Raw genomic sequence first — 22,527 nt, forward strand, 5'->3', positions numbered from 1 at the left:
TTGCCTAGCATGGGCGGGACCCAGGTTCGATCCTCAGCACCACATAAAAATAAAGGTATTGTATCCATCTACACCCATAAAAATAAATATTTTTTTTAAGAAAGCTAATGGTAGATTTCAATTGTATACTTTAAAATTCCAATCACATTTCTGCTCAGAAGATGTCATCAAATAAACCTTAACTGACCACCTTGTCTCAAATGGCATCTTCTCATTCCTGTGCCTCTACACTACTTATTTGTTTACAGGGGTATTCTTAGCAGCAGGCACAGTCACTGGTATATAACAGTGCTTTACGAGTGAATGAATGACTATATCCATACAAGTCATGTCTGCACATTGCGTTATGTGTATCAAAATACACATAACTTTAATTTTAAAATATAAAAAAGAAGCTAGTAGGTGTACTTTTTCTTGGTGACCGAGTGTTCTGAAAAATAGAGTACGTTTCCTTCCAAGATACCCCAACATCTCAAATTGGTTTATTTATTGTTTTTCAGGAAAACATACACACATAGAAACATAAAATTAGCTGCTTAAAGAGATGGAAAGATAAAAATACCCTTACCATTTCTGTTCTTAAATAATAATTTAACTTCAATGAAAATACTCTGAAATTTTGAAAAAAATAAAAGCTTCAAAACAATTTTTAAAGTAAAACCAAACATATATATAGTAAGAAAAATAAAGAAGGGAAAAAGATCACTCTTAATGAGCATAAATTTCTAATGCTAATACTTAGTAATGACTATTTTTATATAAATGTAAGTTTTCTTTACATAATTTAAATCAGAATTTGAGCCCTTCTGGGGAATTATATTTCTTTCACATGTGATTTTTAAGAAGAAATAGAATACTATTAGAAATAATATTTACAAACGTTATGAGGATATGACCATTTATTTTACATAGGTGTTGAAAGGATCCTTAAACTCATATGTTGAGGGAAAATTACAATCCATCCTAATTTATGATATACTTAAGATAAAAATATGAAAGATTTCTTAAATTCAAGAATAAGAATCTATTACTAACAAATGCTTAGATTTAAACCTTATATTTGTTACCTCCTTAAACACCTGAATTTTTTAAAAATTGAAAAAACAACAACAAAGAACTTACCTATAGGGTATCCCAATGCAAAGTCATTACTTTGTGTAGCAAAAATAGGGAAGAGTCCAGCTTTGCTAAATCGACTATCAGGACTGGCAACCAGTAAGGTTAATACACATACAATGAAAAACACAGAAGCTTTGCCAATTAAGATACTGTATAAGAAAGCCCAATCTACATTGGAAAAGTTAAGTACAACCATGTTTTTGAATAATAAAGCCGGAAGTGCAAATCTGGAGACAAAATTTCCCAGTCCTTTAGCCTGTGTTGATGTTATGACATTGGCCCTTCCTGCTATGTAGCCACAAAGGACTATGCCAAAGCATTCTAGTAAGGCTGGAAAAAGCCTTGTTATTGACATTGAAGGTGAATCATTAGTGGAATTGAATCCATGTGTTACTGTGGTAGATGAAGTCTCAGATACATTGATGGCAAAGGTTGAGTTCTCTGTAGGCAAATTAGAAAAGGAATCCATTTTCTCTCACTCTCCAACTCTAGTCAGATCTCTGAAAAGAAAAGAAAATTCAGTGTAACAATACGAAGAATTCTAGCTGAAAGGAAATACTGCAAATTTAGAATTATTTACTTATTAAACGGTTAAATAATTATACATACTTCCTTCAACGATCACCAAGGAAAAATACAATGGAAATACAGTGGAGGTGGGGAGGATGCTAACATTAACATTTTTAGTCTCTAAGGTAGGTCAGCTCAAACATTTGTATTGCTACTCTGCATTCCTATCCAACATATGTTAAATAAGATGCACAAATATTACAGCTGCAGTGATGCCCTGAGGCTCTTCTCTCCAGTGATCCACAACTGAGGTATCTAGTATTTAAGAGATGGGATCCACAGAGTCTCTGTTGTTGTCCACTTGCATCCAGATTCTCTGGAAATTTCAGAAATTCTCAGGGGATGACCAAGGAGTCATTCTGAGTCCCTTCCAGAGTGTGATCATAATTGAGTATAAGGAAAAATAATACAGTATAGCATCACTTATCAACTTTGAACCAATAATTTTAACTTTTCTATGCCTCACTTAATCTGTGAAATGGCAATAACAGTCTATACCTCACAAAAACGTGAGCCTATTCAAGTAAAGTCCTTATGATCACATCTGGTGAATTAAACAAAGCTAAATATAACTTTAGATTGAATATGAGAGCATGAAAGACAAAATTATGAAAAAATGATGGCATTCCATCAACCTACACATACTGACTGGCCCAAGAGTTCCTTTGTACCACAGCGACTTTGCACATGCAAAACCACTCTAAAACATTCCCTACCTACCTGTCTACCACTCTGCACATAATTAACACCTACTGATCCTCCAAACCATGTAATTCATTAGCCAAGTCAAGTCTCTTTCAAATGGAATGATTATCCTTACCTTTAACCACTTTTTTCTCATTTTGTAATTATACTATATATTAGAGTGACATAGAACTTATGTCTGTCTCCCTCACCAGACATTAAGTGTAACAGAAGAAAGAACTAAGCATGTCTTTGTTCACTGTTGTGTCCCTAACATCTAGCATAGTATCTGGCACACAAGAAACATTGAAAAAAAGTTCTTGTTTAATGAATCACTAAAACAGTATCTTGTACTTAAATAAGCTCCCTAACCTTTCATGGATCAATGTTCTCTTTCAGGCATTCTCTAGTTTGTGGAATTTTTTTCTGAATAATAAAATATTCTAATTTTTTTTCACTATAGCAACAGGCCCTAGAACACAAAATGTGCTCTAAAATGTTCTAAAGATGTTCATAAAATGTTAAAGAACACAAATATGTTGTAAAACATTATGAAGATGTTCCAAAAATGCTCAACATAGAACAAATTCTGTATGTTAATATGACAAAAAATTATCAGACTCTCCTCTTGCTGCCAGGGACACAATGAAGAAGAGGTTTGGATGACTCTGAAGTGAAACAGCTTTTATTAGTAATTTTATTAGTAATTTGAAGTTAATTGATAATTATTGCCAATTTCTAAGTAATTATTCTGGGTTTACTATCTAAAGTGGCCTTATATAAGGAAGAAAGTAAAAAGGCTCATGCTTCCTGAAATTTATAATACCCTGCCTGGTTAAGTTATCAAATATCCTCAGCACATTAAAAAAGACTCAGATGGCAGGCCAGAGATCACCAGGTGAAATATGGGGATGTGTTAAGAGAATTTTCTCTATCCTATCCTTGTATAAACCAAACCACTTTAAAATCTTACATTCAATCTGGATTAGGACAAGTATTTTTCTACCAGGATTAGACAGGAGTGGTTCAATATAAACAAACCTGACAATACTCACATACTTGAAGTTTACCAAATGAGCATCAAATTATATCCTGGGAAAGTTATTCATTGGTACAAATACCCATGCTTGAAGCAGCTGGTAAACAAAGATGTTAAACATTTGGAGCCATTAAGAAATGTGGACTTGGAAAGGCAGTTGTAAAGAAGGTGATAAACTATTCCAGTCTTCTGATGTTTTTCAAAAGTTCTCTTTGTTTGGAGCATTAATAACTCGTACTGCTCCACAACCTCTTATTTGGACCACAAAAACATCAATGTAGTCCAATATTTTTTAAAAACAATTGTAACTAACAGTAGTTCAGTGAAAAGAATCTAACAGATTCTGGACCATAACACTTACCAACACCTTGGGTCAGTGACTCTACCTCCCTGAATTTCAGTTTCCTCAACTGTAAAATGACAGTAAAAACCCTCTCAGAGGGATATTGGGTAGATGGGCTATTTTATGCACAGCTTATCACAAAGTAGGCCTTTAAGAAATGGTAGCAATTGCTATTAGAAGCTATAGTCCTAATAAGAATGGTAACAAAGTTAATAAAATGTATTCCTGGTTCTCCAAACATACTAGGTATTAAAGATCCTCCAACTAAACTAGAGGATAGCATATGTCACGAAGTTATCAGCTTCTGTTTTATAATCAAATTAAGGGAGGTTGAATTTAATTTAGTTTGATCTTAAATAGCTGCTAACAGTAAAGGGAGCTCTTCATTTTTCTCTGTGGTCAAAAAATTGTAGCAATGTCCAGAGTTAACTTTCAATTAATTGAAATTTAAAAGAAAAACTTTGAAAAGTAACTTCTTCCTTCCTGGGAAAAGTCAAAACAATCAAAAGGATTTAAAAAGTTTTATCCATCCTAATCTTTTTTTTTTTTTTCTTCTTTTAGAGGTGCTAGGGATTGAACCTAGGATTGCTCCACCACTGAGTTACATCCCAGTCCTTTTTATTTCTTATTTTGAGACAGGGTTTCTCTAAATCGCTGGCCTTAAACTTGTAATCTTCCTGCCTCAGCCTGTCGTGTAGCAGGGAGATTACAGGCTTGTGCCACCACTCCTGGCTCATCTTAAATCTATTTTAAACGTGAAGAAAATATGCTTCCAAAAGCATATTTTAAAAATGAACAGAAACCATAGCAAGGGAAGTTTTTAAAAATTACACCCAGTCTTTTCATCTATAAAAATAAGGCTTGTTACAGAACAAACAAGTTGACCTGTCACAGTACAAGACGGTTCACCGGACCAGGTACTGGAGAAATTATGTATACAAACTGCGTCTGGCCCCTTCATATTTGACTTAGAAAACTTCTGCAAACCACATAAATTGCAAATAATTATTAAGTGAAAACGGTGTGTGTTAACATCAAAGAGAAAGCTGTAAACTCTTAAGACTATTTCTCAAACACGGACATCCTTTATCCCATTGGAAAAGCCCAATACAGTGAGAAACTACTAAAGAATTCTACAATACGAACAGTAATACCATTCATCCACTCCCACCTACTTGCTGGGGACCAAATGTCCTCCCTAGGGAACCCATGGTGGGGAGCGGTGAGCATTGCCATTTTCCTTTTATCTTCAGGGACAGACTTTAGCCCTTCCAGATAAGGAGTGCGGAGAGTCCCTAACTAAATACTGTCCAGAGGGCAGTTGCCACCCAACGCCTGGGAAAGCAGTGGAAATGGAAAAGGCAAACGGGTAAGAAAAAGGTGGTCGCTCAACTTGGCAGGGCATGGAAGTCACAAGGTCATGGTTAACTAAAATGCTCTAGGTACCTGAGCAGATGCTTTCAGGAGGGCAGATACTGTGGCCACCCGCGGGATAAAAGGAAGAGTCGGAGAATGACAGGGTGAATACACGTGCAGTGAGGCGCTGTCCACACTGGGAATGGTAGTTCTGCCACGGGAGGGAACAAGCCGCCCTTCCTGCGCAAGCCTTCCCAGGTGGTCACACACGGGCCAAAGGCAGGCGCTGAGAGGCAGAGGCGAGCAGACGCAGGCAGCGGGCCGCGGGGCCCGAGCGCAGAGGGAGGGCCGGGCGCTGTCCACCAGCCCAGCCCCGAAGGGCGGGGGCGGGAGCATCGGGTGCCCGCTAGGCAGAGTCAGGGCTAGGCGGGTCCGCGCCCAGGGGCCCTAGCTCACCTGCTACGTCTGCAGCCCTGCGGCCGCGAGAAGGGAGTCGGTGCTTGCCGAGGGCCAAGCAGCGAGGAAATCACCGTCATCTCCCGCCCCCAGCCCTCCTCGGCAGAGTGCGGCCGCACGTTCCGAGAAAGTGAGGTGGGGTAAGCCACCGCGGCCGGGTCGGCCCCTCCCGGTGCCGGCTTTTGGCCCCGCCCCCGTCCCGCCTTCAGCCCCCGCCCCCGGCCTCCAGCTTCGAGCAACCTGGCGCGCGCCTCGCCTGCAGGCTCGCCCCAGCCTCCAGTCGCACAGCCCCCGCCCCTTCCTCAGGCCCGCCCCGGGTCCCTAGACTAACCGCACAGCCCGCCCCCGCTTCAGGCCCCGCCCCAGTCTCCAGCTTCAGGGCCACACCGCCCCCGCGCTAGGCTCCGCCGGGCCACCACAGCCTGCAGCTGCGCGACTTCCGGCCCGGCCCCTAGAAGATGGCGGTCGCCGCGGGGGATTTCCAGGGCTTGCCGGTCTCTCTCCTCTGGTCGAGTGCGGAGCTGTTTCGTCTTTCTGGCTAACGTCAGTCTCGTGTATTGAGATCTGCTAGTTCCCCTCTTGGTTAGTGTAGTCTTTGCATAGCACAGAATATAAAAGCAAGGACTGAGACTCCGATCAGTGTCGAATCCTGCCTCCCATCTTTCCTAAGGAAGTGTGACCTTGACCTTCGAAATCAGATTAAAGTGTAAAGCTTTAGCATTGTGTTTGATTTAGAATAAGGGCCTTATTAGTAACTGCTTGTATTTCTAATTTGGGGGAAACATAAAGGCAGTATTCCCTCAATACACTGAGAAGAATCTGCCTGTATGGGAGGCTAACCTCTGAGCCTGAAGTCAAGGTCCTCAGATATAGTGTGCCATTTTGAAAACTGAAGAAGCCCAGTACTTGGCTAATGCCATGAGAATCAAAATTATTTCATATTTTAAAATATTTATAACCTGATCCCACTTAATATTTCCACAGCATTTTTTTTTTAATCTTTGCATTTTTAAAAACTGTTCTGTCTGGCAATTTAAGGACATTCTTGTCATCCTGTCATCTCTGCAGTTTCAGTGTAAAGATATAAAACTATGTGGATTCCGAGAAATGACTAAGTTAAGCATAGGTTAAAGGGTATGAAACTTAGAGAAAATGAACGGAATTGAAACTATAGAAAAGGCATGCATCCTGCTCCTGCTTTCTTACACTTCTTTGTTCGTTGTGTTTTTCATTTTAACAGCCTTTTATGTTTCCCTTCAACCTGGCTACTTAAAATTAAAAAAATCTTCTTAATACCACAGTTATCTCTATTTAGAAAGTTTGGAGATTAATTCAATTAAATAAATACTTACTAAGCTTTGAATATTAGGGGACTACTAAGAAGATAGGCCTAGAAAGTTAGCATCAACCTGTAGGAGGTTCCTTAGATTAGCCTTAGAATTTGAATTTCATTCTTTGACCACAGTGAAACCATCAAATTTTTCCCCCACAGAAACATATGATCACACTACTTTTGGATGTGTGATCTGGAAGCTTTCCCAGGATTAGTTGAAAGACTGAAGGCAAGAAAAGCAGTATGGTGATTTGGGGAAAACCCAAGACACAAGGAAATGAAGGCCTACTCTAGGACGATGGCAGTGAAAAGAATGGAATTGGCTTAAGAAATATTCTAAAATGAGAACTGATGTGACTAATAGGGCTAACAAAGAAGAAGGCGTTAATTAAACTATGTATTTCCTCATGTATTGCAATGAAGAGAAGATATTGGTGTAGTGAGCTTTTAATATCTCTTCCAGTTTTAAAATCCATTGTTTTCTGTAATTCTTTTATCTGAAGATGAAAGGAAGAAATATTCCTAAAACAGTTACAAGGAGGGTGAATTTGATTTTAGACCTAAAATCTAAAACTTTGGGAAGCAATCTTGTGTCGTCTTTTTTCTTGAAGAAGTTATTTGCTCCATCTGAGGCCTTATGGGATTAGAACACCCAACTGGCTAGGGGTGAGAATTAGAATGAAAGACCTCACTGTCTTGTGAGCTAACTACTTATGAAGGCACTGGCATATGTGCATAAACATTTCTGGTAGATACCCAGAGAGAAAAAAGAGATAGAACAGCACTAAAGATGTGGTTTGAAGAGACATCCGTGTGGACTGATTGAGTTTTCCAAGAACAATATCTTGTGGAGGGAAACTGTAGGAACAAAGTGAAGAAAAAGATGACAGACTTCAGTGAAAAGTCATGTTTATGTAAGCAATTAGTGGTGAAAGCCATAAGAAAATCATTTGATTTCATTATCAAATCTACTAATCATTCTGTGTAATGCAGATCTCTATTAATTATAATGTTAATTGAGTGAGGAAAAGCTCAAAGTTATGCAGACCAATGAATAAAAACTATAAATTTATCTTAACTTCCACTACTTACAAATAAGTTATTTGTAGCCATTGAAGCAGTTGCCTTCAACTCCAGCTGATTGAGAGGAGAAATAAAACAAGTGTTTTGACTCAATGATAAGTGTCATGTAGGTATATGTTGAGACAATGTGATGTGCATATAGATTCCTGATAAAATTTTGCTTTTTCCAAAATGAAGTAGTTCTGATTTTTCTCTGATTTTTAAAGTGTAAATTACCATTATAAAATATTCAGATAATACAGAATGGAATGAAGGAAGTGAAATCATACCTATAAATAACCTGTTAATATTATAAATGATATTATATCACTTTCTGTGCACATGCAGCTTATTTAAGGAAAATGGGATTATAATACATATGAGATTTTAGTACCTTTTTCCTTTAATAATATTAACATTTTAACCCATAGATATTTTCAGCATTTCTAATGAAATGGTGAAAATTAAGTATTACCTAATGAAAAAAAAATTTTAAATATACTTTTAGTTGTAGTTGGACACAATATCTTTATTTTATTTATTTATTTTTATGTGGTGCTGAGGATGGAATCCAGCGCCTTGCACATGCTAGTTGAGTGCTCTACTGCTGAGCCATAACCCCAGCCCTACCTAATGAAAATTTGAGGATGATCTTCCATGAAAAAGTGGCAATTAAGTGTAATTGAAGAATAGAAATGTAAAAGAATGTCTTAAAATGTGTTGTTTGAATATATCTAATATGATGTAAGTTTCTTTTAAAACAGCTTCTTGTGTGTTTGTGTGTTTTTAACTTTTTATTGGACTATTATATTTACACAAATTAGTGGAACTCATTGTTATTTATTTGTACATGTATACAATGTAACAGTATACTTTTGGTCAATTTCATCCTGAAATATTTAGTTTCTGGAAAACTCTCCTCCTCCTTACAACAGTACCATTTTTCTCTAGGTATCCATATGTTCCCAGAGGAGTTGACATCCTTCCACCTTAAGTGGTAATGTAACCTTGCCTATCCAATCAGTACATGGCATGCTTTTGAACTTAGTAATTTAAGTCAGAGTGGACATTTACCCTAATATACTTCAACATAATGACTCTTAAGACTTTTGCAGAAAATATTGATGTTCTTTTTTGCTGGACAAGAGGAAGATGCTGACAGCCTTCTTGGGACCGTGAAAGAAATCATCCTTAAAATGATGCAGATACCAAGTTTAGCACAACAGAGAGAAGGAAGTAATAGGGAACTTGATGACATACTATACATGTGAAGTAGCCTCACAAGTTTACCTGGGGATCTTTCGTTTGTGTGAACCAGTCATTTTTTATTTTCATTATTTAAACAAGTTTGAGTTGAATTTTCTGTTACCTGAAATCAAATTCATGGAAAAAATTCTAAAAGAAAATACTACAGTGATTATCTCTGTATGACAAGAGTACATATGATTTTTTTTCTGTGTAGAAAAGTTCTCAAAATTTCTATCAAAAATGTGTATTAATTTTATCAGGAAAAAGTCTGAAGTAAGTCATAAAGGATATATTTTGGTTATATGGAAATGTTAAACAATACTTAATAAAAATTCTTCTAAATCACTACCAAGTACTAAAACAGGTAGGTAAACTAAATTCACCCATAAAACAGAACAATTTAAGAGCACTGATACAGTGAAGTACATAAACTTATATTATACAAAGGCTTTGTGTTTGTTAATTTTTGTACCCTTAGCACTTAGACTAGTGCTTTCTCTGACATATGATAGACATTCAGAAATGTTTTTGAATGATTGAATAAAACTGATTTCCACTAGATATCTAGGAAGTTGAAGTGTACTTCTGTTTAGTGGGAGCTATTTGATATAAGCAATGGAGATATAGCTCTTTTACAAAAAGTGGATTTCTTATTTTTTCCTAGCTTTCACTTGTGCTTTTTGTTTATAGCCTTATTTAAATATTCTTCCAAATTTCTGACTTCTTTTTGTTATTATAAATGCTTTAATTTAATAATTTAGTTTCTCATCTGTCAGGGTAACACCCTGAAAATTTTCTTTTAACTTAATATTTGTAATAATATGTGTGTTTGAAGAAATGCCTACTAGTTTTTTTCTTTCCTTTCAATTTTATTACTGAAATATTCTCACAAAAGCAATGAAAGAAAGTGGAGCCTAACCATCTCACCTTATTATTATTATTATTATTATTATTTGCACTGTGGATTAATCTTAGGGGCACTCAACCATTGAGCCATATCCCCAACCCTATTTTTGTATTTTATTTAGAGACAGGGTTTCACTGAGTTGCTTAGCACCTCACTGTTGCTGAAGCTGGCTTTGAACTTGTGATCCTCCTGTCTCAGCCTCCCAAGCTGCTGGGATTACAGGTGTGTGCCACTGTGCCTGGCTTTTTATGTTTTTGATGTTGTTTTGTAGTACTGGCCATTGAATCCAGGAACACTACCACTGAGCTACATCCCAGCCCTTTTAATTTTTATTTCAAGACAGGGTCTCAATTGTTGATGCGGGCTTTGAATTTGTAACCCTCCTGCCTCAGCCTCTGGAGTAGCTGGGATTATGGGAATGTGCCACTGCTTCTGACTTTGATCTTTTTATCGACTTAGGTAATGTTTGAATATGGGTAAATAGGCAGAGGCTTTTAACTGGGCCAGCACTTAAGACATTAAGAAGAGAAACAAAACAGAATTATGTGATGAAATTATAAGCTAATTCAGTTACTTAGATAAGACAAAGAGTAGAAACTATTCAATAGAAGCATGGTAAGTTTGGGGGCTCAGCCAGTCTCTTTCAAGACTTAGTTTCTTTTTTTTTTTTTTTTTAAAGAGAGAGTGAGAAAGGAGAGAGAGAGTGAGAGAGAATTTTTTTTAATATTTATTTTTTAGTTCTCAGCGGACACAACATCTTTGTTGGTATGTGGTGCTGAGGATCGAACCCGGGCCGCACGCATGCCAGGCGAGCGCGCTACCGCTTGAGCCACATCCCCAGCCCAAGACTTAGTTTCTTAATACCACATTTTTTTTTTAAGGTCAGAGATCTGAAATAGGAAATGAAAGACAAAAAATACACTTGTTTCTTCTAGTTTGTTCATGAAAAAGTGGGCTCACTGACAAATTTAATAAGCATTCTTTAGTGAAGTGACCTTGTAACTGCAGAGCATTTTCTAATGTGAATAGTGTCTAAAATGAAATATTGCTGGATGTGATGGTGCAGGCCTGTAATCCCAGCCCCTTGGGAGGCTGAAGTAAGAGGATTGCAAAATCAAAACCAGTCCCAGCAACTTAATGAGGCCCTAGGCAACTTAGTAACCCTGTCTCAAAAAATAAGAAGGGCGAGGCGTAGTTCAGTAGTAAAGCACCTCTGGGTTCAATCCCCAGCGCCAAAAAAAGAAAAAAAAAATGAAATACTTAAAATAACCAATTTTGTACATTAGAAAGAGGAAGTGGAGAAAACCTCAGATTTTAACGTTGATTTGGAATAAGTAGGCTTTTAGCCACTTCTAGTTAGAATATGTGTAGAGCTGGTGAATGAATAGTTAGCTAAGAGGGAGAGAAAAGAAAGCTCTCACATGCGCAGTCCAACAATTAAGCCCAGTACCTCAGAAGCATTCTTTTTGTAGAGTATATATTTCAAGGGTTCCAGTCTTCTTCCCTCCTTGAAGGGGCAGGTCCTCTATCTGTTGATTTCCATAGTATTCTAAGTGCCTAGAACAGTGCTTATCACATAGTAGGCACTTGTTGACTTCCTAACTCTTGGAATACAAGCCAAAAAGGTTTGTGAAGTTTTCTGTATTTAGAGAATCACTTAAAAAACGGAAACACCTGCTCTTTCTTGGCCTGTTTCTTTCACTTTTGGTAAAAGTAACTGATGGAAAAGAAGAATCAGAACTCAATTATCTGTGTGGCAACAGAGGAACCAGATCAGTAGTCGAAACAGAATAAATGTTGAGGAATCATCACTGGTTGTAATATAGACTAAATATGATAAAGTGTTTCTATAATTAATTGTACAAATATTTAAATGTCTCTATAAGTCCAAAGGTTATGTATATTTCCTCTACTCTCTTATGCATGCTTTCCCTAACCCTTTCCAAAACATTGAAACTAGAAAGAAAATTTACAGCTTCTGAGCTGCAAGAAAATTACCCAGACCTTGTCACAAAGAGGCCTAGTCACTAGTTTGACAGTCATCATTGTTGGAGAATAAAGTGGATAAAAGTGAGTTTCTCATGCAGTGTTAATTGAGGTTTCTGTACTATATAGCTAGTAGTAGCCTGGTTAACTATATCCTCAAGTCTGGCTTATTATTAGTCCTAAAGGCCTATCCCAAACCCTCCCACATAGGTTTATTATATGCATTCATTATGGAGATGATATTTATGGTGATGTTAAAATTTGGTTAAATTCCTAGAAAACACTTTAAAAAATTCATTTCATATGTTGCCTCAATAACTGATCAACAATTTTCCTTTTTTTTTTTTTTTTAACCCACCTAGGTCTAGTATAAAAAGTTGAAGCCCAAGGCTGGGGCTAAGTTTCAATGGTAGAGCCCTAGGTTCAATCCTCAACAGGAAAAAAAAAAATCACACCCAATATTTACCATAGTGAATTGATTTGTTTGTTTAAGTGACAAAATTAGATCATCCCTGAGGGCAATAGGAACATTTTAAGAAATCTTTGAACTACATACAAAGACCCCAATAAAATTGAGAAGACCCTCTCTGAATCTCTTCTCAACCATTGGAATTTCACCCATCCAGCTGCAAGTGTTAAAAATTGTAGAATTATGTTTGTCCAAAATCCTTTCCTTACTATGGAAGGTGGTAAGCAGAGAACAAGTGTGACCTCTGTTACGTGGAAGTTAGCTTGTATACGAAGGTTGGAGAGGAGAAAGCCTTCATTTCAAATGATGTAGAACATTAGTGAACATAACTGCAAAGTAAGTGAAGAAGGGAAATTTGTCTCCCCAGCTCTTGGAAATAAGAGCAGTGTTGCAACAATCCACTGAGGATAGGTGACCAATGGAAAACTCCTGTAAAGAGACAGCAGGGACAGGGATTATATTATATGAGGAATGTTTCCCGAAACAACAGGGGGTTAGAGTTTAGACCTTTCCTCCCAACAGAACGATAGCTGTTCTGTTCTTTTTTCTTCAGGCTTCAGTCTTAATGTGCTTCCAGGCACTCTATCATTCTTATGCTTTCTCAGCATTTTCTCATCTTTTTAGTGATCTCATCTTGTTATTACATGCTAGTGATTTGGTGCTACCAGGCTACTGCTTGTTCTACACATTATTTGTTCAGTATGACTTGCATGTGTGGCTACTGGACAAGAGCCTCGGAAGGCCAAAATGGGAAGAACATGGAAGAACATGGGGTGAAGAGCAGTCATAAAGATTGAGGATTTAAGCAATATTCTTAATCACAGTCAGGAATCCAAAGGTCTGTAACAACAGTTTTCAACTAGAATCATCTGGGGAAAACGTGTTTGTGTGTGTGTGTGTATTACTGGTTGAACCCAGGGTCTCACGCTTGCTAGGCAGGTGCTAAGTGTACCACTTGGCTACTTCCTCGGCCCTTTCTATTTTTAACAGGGTATACTAAGTTGCCCAAGCTATTCTCAAACTTACAATCCTCCTGCTTCAGCCTCTTTTGGGGAATATAATATTTAAAAATATAGATGCCAGAACCCCACGCAGACTTTCTAAATCAACATCACTGCAGTTGGGTCCATGGTCTGTATTTTATTTTTTCATATTCTCAGATGTTTCTAATATAAATTCTTGGTCAAGAGCTACTCATCTAGGTAACAAACTGAAAAGTAGAAATAAATTTTAAAAGCAAGTAGTATTTGTATGAGAGGAGCACAGAAAGTTTTACTAGAGTCTTAGTACTCTCTGGGGAGAAATGTATTCTCATTATAGGAAAAAAGTCACATTGAATCTGGCATCTTCCTTCAGAAAACCATTTTGGTAACTTTTTCCATTTGTTTGGTTTGTCCTTTGTGGAGAAGAGCAAAACAAAGCACAACAAACCACTCTCTTTATGTCTTGTGGATATATACCACATCTTCACTATAGTGCCATTTTTCAAATCCCAGGCACAAAGTTCACATCAAGGGAGAACTAGTTTTCTGTCATTATGTTGAGTATATTATGAATCATGTAACAGAATATCAGTGCAGTCATTTCACCATCTCTTAAAACTAAAGTTTTTGAGAAACAATCAAAATTCCTCCCATTTTTCCTGAGATTCTATTTATAAAATATAGCTTTTAAATAATCTTTTCTTTAATATTTGTGCATGTGGCATCTTATTTAAAAAATTCTTCCCTGCATCAAGGATATGGGGAAAAAGGCACACTCATATACTGCTGGTGGGACTACAAATTGGTACAGCCAAAATGAAAGCAGTATGGAGAATCCTTGGAAAACTGGGAATGGAACCTCTATTTGACCCAGCAATCCCACTCCTCACTCTATACCCAAAGGACTTAAAAACAGCATACTAAATGTTTATAGCAGCATAATTCACAATAGCTAAACTGTGAAACCAACCTAGATGCTCTTCAGTAGATGAATGGATAAAGAAAATGTGGTATATATACACAATAGACTATTACTCAGCAATAAAAGAGAGTAAAATCATGGCATTTGCAGGTAAATGGATGGAGTTGGGGAATATAATGCTAAATGAAGTTAGCCAATCCCAAAAAAACAAATGCTGAATGTTTTCTCTGATATAAGGAAGCTAATTCATAGTGGGGTTGGGAGGGGGAGCATGGGAGGATTAGATGAACTCTAGATAGGGCAAAGGGAGGGGAGGGTAATGAAGGGGGCATGGGGCTAGAAAAGATGGTGGGATGTGATAGACATCATAACCCCAAGTACGTGTATGAAGACACGAATGATATGAATATACTTTGTATACAACCAGAGATATGAGAAGTTGTGCTCTATATGTGTAATATGAATTGTAATGCATTCTGCTGTCATATATAACAAATTAGAATAAAAAAATTCCTCCCTGCATCAAGGTGATAATGATATTCACCTACATTTTCTTCTAAGAGTTAAATGACTTTTAAAATTGTTATTCTTGGTACCATCTTTCAAATTTCCATTTGTTATTAGAACCCCACTCTACATACACTCAAAAATGTAGAAAGTTCCTGCCCAACACAGAGAAAAATGCTTTTGTAGTTTCTGCTATAATCTAGATAAAAAACCCTTAATGTAAAATCAAATAAAATTAGAATGTACAAAGAGATGTAAACATCTATAAAATGTATTCAGAGAAGATAGCACAGTGGGATTAGCTAATGGAAATATAAATTTTCCCATACTGAAGAGATAAGGCCTATAGCACACGTGGCCTAAGGGCTAGTTATCACTCCCACTGTAGGTAGGCATATCACATGTTTGTTTAATGTCTAACTGGGATATGCTTATCATATAGTAATGTCTGTCAAGGCCTTGAAGATGCCCTTGAGCAAAAGTCACTTCACAGCTCCATGTGAGGTCAAATTAAAAAAAAGATCATTTCAAAGAAAGCAATATTTGAACAATTTCTAGAAGATGTTCCCACAGATGATTAGGAAGAGTTGATTTCCTGCTTTGACACGCACACCCACCATTTCCCTAGAGTCCTTGACTCAACTTTGGAATTGGTTGTTGATTTCCAGCTCCTGCTCTTGCACTTCGTTGTGAATATTTATCCCCTACTGTCTTCTACATGCTCCCAGGATTGCCTTAGGTACCCAGTTGCTTACTTGTGTACTGTGCTGTGTCCCATCAGAATCAGAGGGCCTCCATGCAGAATCCTCCATACTCTCTCAAAATGAACATAAGCTTTCAACCGTAACTGGCCAGCTGTTACCTTCTGAAACTATGGTTTATATTAGCATAACCAAATCTTGATGATACTTTCTACTTACTCATAGGATAAGATTGAAAATCATCCTAGCAAAGGCGGCATCTCCATGGACATGGAATTATCTGTTTTCAAAGCTGTAACTTGTATGAGGCTGCATTGGGCTAAGTAGCCACACCCTTTGTGGAAAGACCTGTTTTCCTCTTACCAGGTAACTCCAATATTTGGGTGGGCCCAAGGGAAGATTCCTCTCCTCCCAGGCAGCAGCGTTCCCCACTGTTCACTAGAACAAGTATCACTGCTGTTACTGAAACTCTGAGCAGGTTAGGGTGGGTCTCTGGGTGTGAGGGTGAATGAGGGGGTTGAACCGGCTGCCTTGGCTGGCTAGGTGATGGCACTTTTCTTTCTCACTACTCTGTGTACTCCCCCCGCCCTCCGCCCCGCACCCCGCAAGTCAGCTTCCTCAGTAAAAAGGCATGGACTGACACTGTCACATTTCTACCACTTCCATGTTCAATACCCCTTAACAGCCCAGGAATCTGAGGCTCTGATATCTTAGTCCCCCACCCCTCAAATCATTGGCTGTCATCTATGCTGTGCTATGACCTCCAGTGGTTAGCATTCTACATGGAGGCAATTTTGTGCTTCTCAGTGTGTATAGATCTCATCTGTCACCAGAGTTCTTGCAGTAGCAGAGCCCTGGCCATCACAGAAGCCTCATAAGCTTAGCTACAATTCATGAATTGTAGGTCTGGAATTCTCTTCTGCTTTCTTCAAAGTCTTAGGTGGGCTATTGCCACTCTCAGTGTTCCTTCTCTGTCCCCGCATCCCTAAGGGATAGCTTCTTTGCAAGCCCCATGAGACATTCCAGTCATTTACAGTTTGCATTTCTATACTGGGTATTCAGACTAGATCAATGAGGAGTGGCACCTTCACACCATGGGGACAGCTTCGGTAGCTTTATGTGCTAGAGCCAACATGTGCCTGTGACCCAGGTAAATTGTTCTTCTGCCTCCCCAGAAAATACCCCAATTCTAGCAGAAAGGTTTTCACTGAGGCTCCCTACATGACCTTCCTCCTAAGAGGAACTTGGTGTCAGGTTCTGTGTACTCTTCAGAACCACTGAATACACTATCTGGGAAAACATGCATATTATGCATATTTGTTTTCAATTGTTGATATAATAAATTATAATGAACTTAATGACTTAAAACCATACACAGTTATTATTTTGCAGTTCTGCAGGTCAGAAGTCCAAAATCTGTTCCACTGGGTTAAAGTCAAGGCATCAGCAGAGCCAGTTTCTTCAGGAGGCTCTAAAGAAAAATTATTTCCTAGGTTCTAGAGGCTACTCCCATTGCTTGGCTTGTGACCCACTTCCTGCACTCTCAAAACCAGCAATGTTGCCTCCCCATGACCTTTCTTCCATGATCTCATTTCCCTGTGACTACAATCTAGAAAAGTTTTCTGCTTTTAATGATTATACGATTGGGTCCACCTGGAAAATTCAGAATAATCTCTCCATCCCAAGGTCCTTAATTTTATCAGGAATTTTCTTTGAGTACTTTTTTCCAAGTCCCTTTTGTTGTGTAATGTAACAGATTCTGAAGATAAGAACATGGACATCTTCGGAGTGCTATGATTTAGCCTACCACATATATTTTCGTAAGAATACAACAAACCAGATTACTCACAAATTCCATCCTGTAAAAGGATAATTTTCCCTCGTGCATGTATTCCTGAGCAGATTATAAACCCTGTTTTTGTCCTCTACTATTTAGCTTTGTACCCTGCATACTGAAATCACTCAAAGTCTTTGTTTCAAGAATAAAGATACCCTGGTCTTATGGGGAGAGACACAGTTCTGTTTGTGTGTGTGCTGGGGATGTGGAAGTTTCATAAGAACAGAGAAGATAACTGTAATTATGTGGGTTAGTCTCTGTTTTCTCTATTCTGTACCATTGGTTTACCAGTCTATTTTGGTGTCAATACCATGCTGTTTTTGTTACTATTGCTCTGTAGTATAGTTTAAGATCTAGTATAGTGATGGCACTTGCTTTAGCTATTCTGGGTCTCTTATTTTCCAGATGAATTTCATGACTCCTTTTTCTATTTCTATGAGGAATGTTACTGGGATTTTGATTGGAATTGCATTAAATCTGTATGGTGCTTTTGGTAGTGTGGTCATTTTGACAATATTAATTCTGCCTATCCAAGAACAAGGTAGATCTTTCCATCTTCTAAGATCTTCTTTAATTTCTTTCTTTAGCATTCTGTAGTTTTCATTGTGGAGGTCTTTCACCTCTTTTGTTAAGTTTATTCCTAAGTATTTTATTTTATTTTTTAATGCTATTGTAAATGGGGTAGTTTTCCTTGTTTCCCTTTCAGAGGATTTGTCACTGATATACAGAAATGCCTTTGATTTATGGGTGTTGATTTTGTATCCTGCTACTTTGCTGAATTCATTTACTAGTTCTGGAAGTTTTGTGGTGGAATTTTCTGGGTTTTCTAGTTATAGAATCATATCATCAGCAAATAGTGCTAATTTGAGTTCTTCTTTACCTATCCAAAAATGTACATTGGAGAAAAGATAGCCTCTTTAACAAATGGTGCTGGGAAAATTGGAAATCCATATGCAACAAAATGAAATTAAACCCCTGTCTCCCATCATGCACAAAACTCAACTTAAAGTGGATCAAGGACCCAGCTATCCCACTCCTCAGACTATACCCACAGGACTTAAAAACAGCATACTATAGGGACACAGCCACATCAATGTTTATATCAGCATAATCCACAATTGCTAAACTGTGGAGCCAAGCTTGATGCCCTTCAGTGGATGAATGGATAAAAAAATGTGGTATATATACACAATGGAATATTATTCAGCATTAAAAGAGAATAAAATCATGGCATTTGCAGGTAAATGGATGGAGCTGGAGAATATAATGCTAAGTGAAATTAGCCAATCCCCCCAAATCGAACACCGAATGATTTCTCTGATTTAAGGATGTTGATTTATAATATGCTGCTGGGGGTGGAGGGGTGATGGGAGGATTAAATGAATTCTAGATAGGGCAAAGGGGAAAAGGGGAGGGAAGGGAAGAGAGGGAACATAGGGGTAGGAAAGTCGGTGGAATGTTATGGTCATCATTACCCTAAGTGCATGTATGAAGACGCAAAGGATGTGACTCTACTTTGTGTACACCAGAGATATGAAAAATTGTGCTCTATATATGTAATATGAATTGTAATGCATTCTGTTGTCATATATAACAAATTAAAATTTTCAAAAAAAGAACAGAGAAGATAGCACGACTGTGATCAATTGTCAGTTATCACTGGAGGATCTGGTCTGATTGGGCATGACCTCTGATAGAGATGCCCTGAACTAATGTGTGGAAAGTGGAATAACGGGGAAAGATGAGGATTCCATGGCCAAGGTGCTGAGAGAGCAGCTTTGCTGCTAAAGCATGCCTGAAGAGTGGGACCTCCATCTGGTCAGAACTTCTAGTCCTAGAAAGCTGTTCTTATCCCACTGATTTTCTGCCTGTCAAATCTGTCCATTTCTGACACCGTGTTGTTGAAGTCACCAACTATAAAAGATTCATCTGTTTCTCCTTGCAGTTCTATCAGCTTTTGACTCATGTATTTTGATGCTTTGTTGCTAGAGGCATGCCCATTAAAAATTATTGTCTTCTTAGAGAATGCATTTTCTAATCCCTGATAGCTTTCCTTGCTTTGAAGTGCTCTGTCTGAAACCAGTATAGCTATACCCACTTCCTTTTTTCCTTTTCTTTTTTTGGTACTGGGGATTAAACCTGGTTGGGGGGGGGTGCTTTACCACTGAGACATCACCACCCCTTTTTATTTATTTTATTTTAAATATTTATTTTTTAGTTGTATTTGGACACAATACCTTCATTTTATTTATTTATTTTTGTGTGGCGCTGAGGATGGAACCAGGCCTGCACACGAACGAGGTGAGTGCTCTACCGCTAAGCCACATCCCCAGCCCACCCCCTTTTATTTTTATTTTGAAACAAGGTCTTGCTAAGTTGCTCAAAGTCTCGCTAAGTTGCTGAGGCTGGCTTTGAACTTGCCATCCTCCTGCTTCAGCCTCCTGAGCTGTTGGGATTACAGGACTGTGCCACCATGCCCAACTCTCCTTTCTTTTTATTAGTGTTAGAATGGTAAATCTTTCCCTAATTGTTACTTTCAAATTATATGTATATTTACATTTAAAGTCAGCTCCCTGGGTCTTGTTGTTTGATCTACTTTGACAATTTTGTCTTTTAATTGGTACACTGTCTTTTAATTGGTAGACTGATATTCAGAGATTATTGATATAGTTGGATTAAATCTACTAACTATATCAATAATCTGTTACTGTTTTCTATTTGTTGTCCTTGTTTTTTGTTTATGTTTTTGCCTTTAATTCTTTTTTTGTTTGTTTGTTTTTTGTGGTTTTAATCAAGCCTTTTTATACGATTCTATTTTCTCTGCATTTTTTTTTTTTTTTTTTTTTAGTATATCCATTGTACTTTTGGGGGGAAGCACTGGAAATTGAACACAGTGGTGCTTTACCCCTGAGATACATCCCCAGTCCTTCTTATTTTTAATTTTGAGGCAAAGCCTCACTAAGTTACTGAGACTAGCCTCCAATTTGCCATCCTTCTGCCTCAGCATCCTGAGTAGCTGGAATAATAGGTATGTGCCAACACTCCTGGCTTCAAGTTATACTTTTTTAAAACTTTTAAAAGTGGTTGCCCAAGAGTTTGCAATATTCATTAACAACTAATCCAAACTTACTTTTATATAACACTATGGTACCCATGAAATGATATAAGTACAATAGCAAAATAATTTCTCCCTCCTATCCCTTATATCATGGACTGTTATTTGTTTCATTTATATATAAGCATATGTTTATATGATATATACATAAATTATACATAATCAAATGCATTAGTGATGTTATTTGCTGTCTAAGTCAATTAAGAATAAGAAAAATAAAACTGTGCATGGTAGCACACACCAATAGTCTATGTTTTAGTCAGCTTTTTCATTTCTGTGACCAAAGGATTTGACCAGAACAACTATAGAGGAGGAAAAGTTTATTTGAGGGCTCACGGTTTCAAAGATCTTAATTCATAGAAGGCTGGCTCCATTCCTCATGGCTCAAGGTGAGGCTGAACACAGAGGAAGAGTGTGGTTGAGTGAAGCAGCTCACATCACCATGATCAGGAAATAGACTTCACTTTCCAGATACAAATATATACACCAAGCCACAGCCTAATTCCCACCTCCTCCAGCCACACCCACTCAGTTAATCCCTAGCAGGGGATTATATCACTGATTTGATTAAGACTCTTACACCCAATCATTTCTCCTTAGAACCTTCTTGCATTGTCTCACACATGAGCTTTTGGGGGATACCTCACATCCAAAACACTAGTTGGGAGGCTGAAGCAGAAGGATTGCTTGAGCCCAGAAGTTGAAGCCACACTGAGCAATACAGTGGGACTCCATCTCAAAAGAAAAAAAAATTTTAAATAAAAGTTTTTATTTTATTTCCTTTAAAAATGTCCTTATTGGGGCTGGGGATATGGCTCAAGTAGTAGCGTGCTCGCCTGGCATGCGTGAAGCATTGGGTTTGATCCTCAGCACTACATAAAAATAAAATAAGGATATTGTGTTCTCCAAAGCTAAAAAATAAATATTTAAAAATAAATATTTATAAATATTTATGTTTGTAGATCTGAGTTTCTAACTATATTAATTTCTTTTTTAAAATTTTTTAAATATTTATTTTTTAGGTGTAGATGGACTTCTTTTAATTTTTTTTTTTTTTTACAAGTTGATCTACTGGCAACAAGTTCCCTGATTTTGTTTATCCAAGAAAGTCTTTATTTCTTTTTCACTTTCTAAGGATAGTTTCACAGAATTCTAGATTGTTGTCTTTTTTCTAAATTGTAGTCTTTTTCTCTCAATACTTTAAACATTCAGTTTTATTTTGCTGGTGTAGCTTCTGGGGAGAGTAATATGTATCTTATCTTTGCTCTTCTTTTGACAGGGTGGTTCCCTCCCCTTGTCCCACTCTCATCCCACCCCCAAGCTTATTCAGGGCTTTATCTTTGATTTTTCTGTAGTATAAAAATGATATATTTAGGTGTATTTAGATGGATATTTATCCTGTTTGGTGTGGTCTGAGCTTCCTGGTTCTGTGGTTTGGTAGTTGATCTTAATTTAGGAATTTCTCAGTCATTATTGCTTCAAATAATTCTTCTATTCTTTTCATCTTTTCTTCTAATTCTGGCACTCCCATTATATGTATTTACACCTTTTGAAGTTGTCCCATCGTTTCTGGATAGTCGGTTATATTTTGTTGTCATTGTTTATTCTTTGTTCTCTTTAAGTTTCAGAGGTTTCTATTTACATATCATCATATCCTCAATTTTAGAGATTTCTTTCCTTAGTCATGTTGTTCATTAAGTCTATCAAAGGCATTCTTCATTTCTAAAACAATGTTGTTCCTTTTTTTTTCCACTGGGGATTTGGGGATTGAACCAAGGTGCACTTAACTGCTGAACTACAGCCCCAGCCCATTTTATTTTCAGATGGGGTCTCATTAAGTTGCTTAAGAGCTTGCTAAGTTGCTGAGGCCAGCCTCCTGCCTCAGCCTCC

The 22,527-nt window shown here is 37.6% G+C and overlaps 1 protein-coding gene and 1 long non-coding RNA gene across 8 annotated transcripts in view; one reads left to right on the plus strand and one right to left on the minus strand.

Annotated features, from left to right (window-relative positions):
- The window catches only part of GPR155 (G protein-coupled receptor 155), a 79,531-nt gene extending 73,753 nt beyond the window's left edge, over positions 1 to 5,778 (minus strand). Inside the window, exons 1-2 of one of the 4 annotated variants that reach the window (XM_081262233.1) lie at positions 5,202 to 5,778; positions 1,123 to 1,619 (exon numbers count right to left, since the gene is read on the minus strand). In XM_081262233.1, the coding sequence (XP_081118359.1) occupies positions 1,123 to 1,588 (466 nt within the window). In that variant the 5' untranslated portion in view covers positions 1,589 to 1,619; positions 5,202 to 5,778. The remainder of the gene's footprint in view (positions 1 to 1,122; positions 1,620 to 5,201) is intronic. The other 3 variants (XM_081262231.1, XM_081262232.1, XM_081262234.1) reach the window with 3 other exon arrangements.
- Positions 5,779 to 5,977: 199 nt separating this feature from the next.
- LOC308631251 overlaps positions 5,978 to 22,527 on the plus strand; it is a 930,091-nt gene continuing 913,541 nt past the window's right edge. Inside the window, exons 1-5 of one of the 4 annotated variants that reach the window (XR_014018142.1) lie at positions 5,978 to 6,110; positions 7,060 to 7,814; positions 8,914 to 8,959; positions 10,239 to 10,339; positions 15,911 to 16,051. This is a non-coding gene — a long non-coding RNA (uncharacterized lncRNA). The other 3 variants (XR_014018143.1, XR_014018144.1, XR_014018145.1) reach the window with 3 other exon arrangements.

Source organism: Spermophilus citellus, assembly GCF_964194105.1.
Source record: "Spermophilus citellus genome assembly, chromosome: 11".
Taxonomy (NCBI): Eukaryota; Metazoa; Chordata; class Mammalia; order Rodentia; family Sciuridae; genus Spermophilus; species Spermophilus citellus.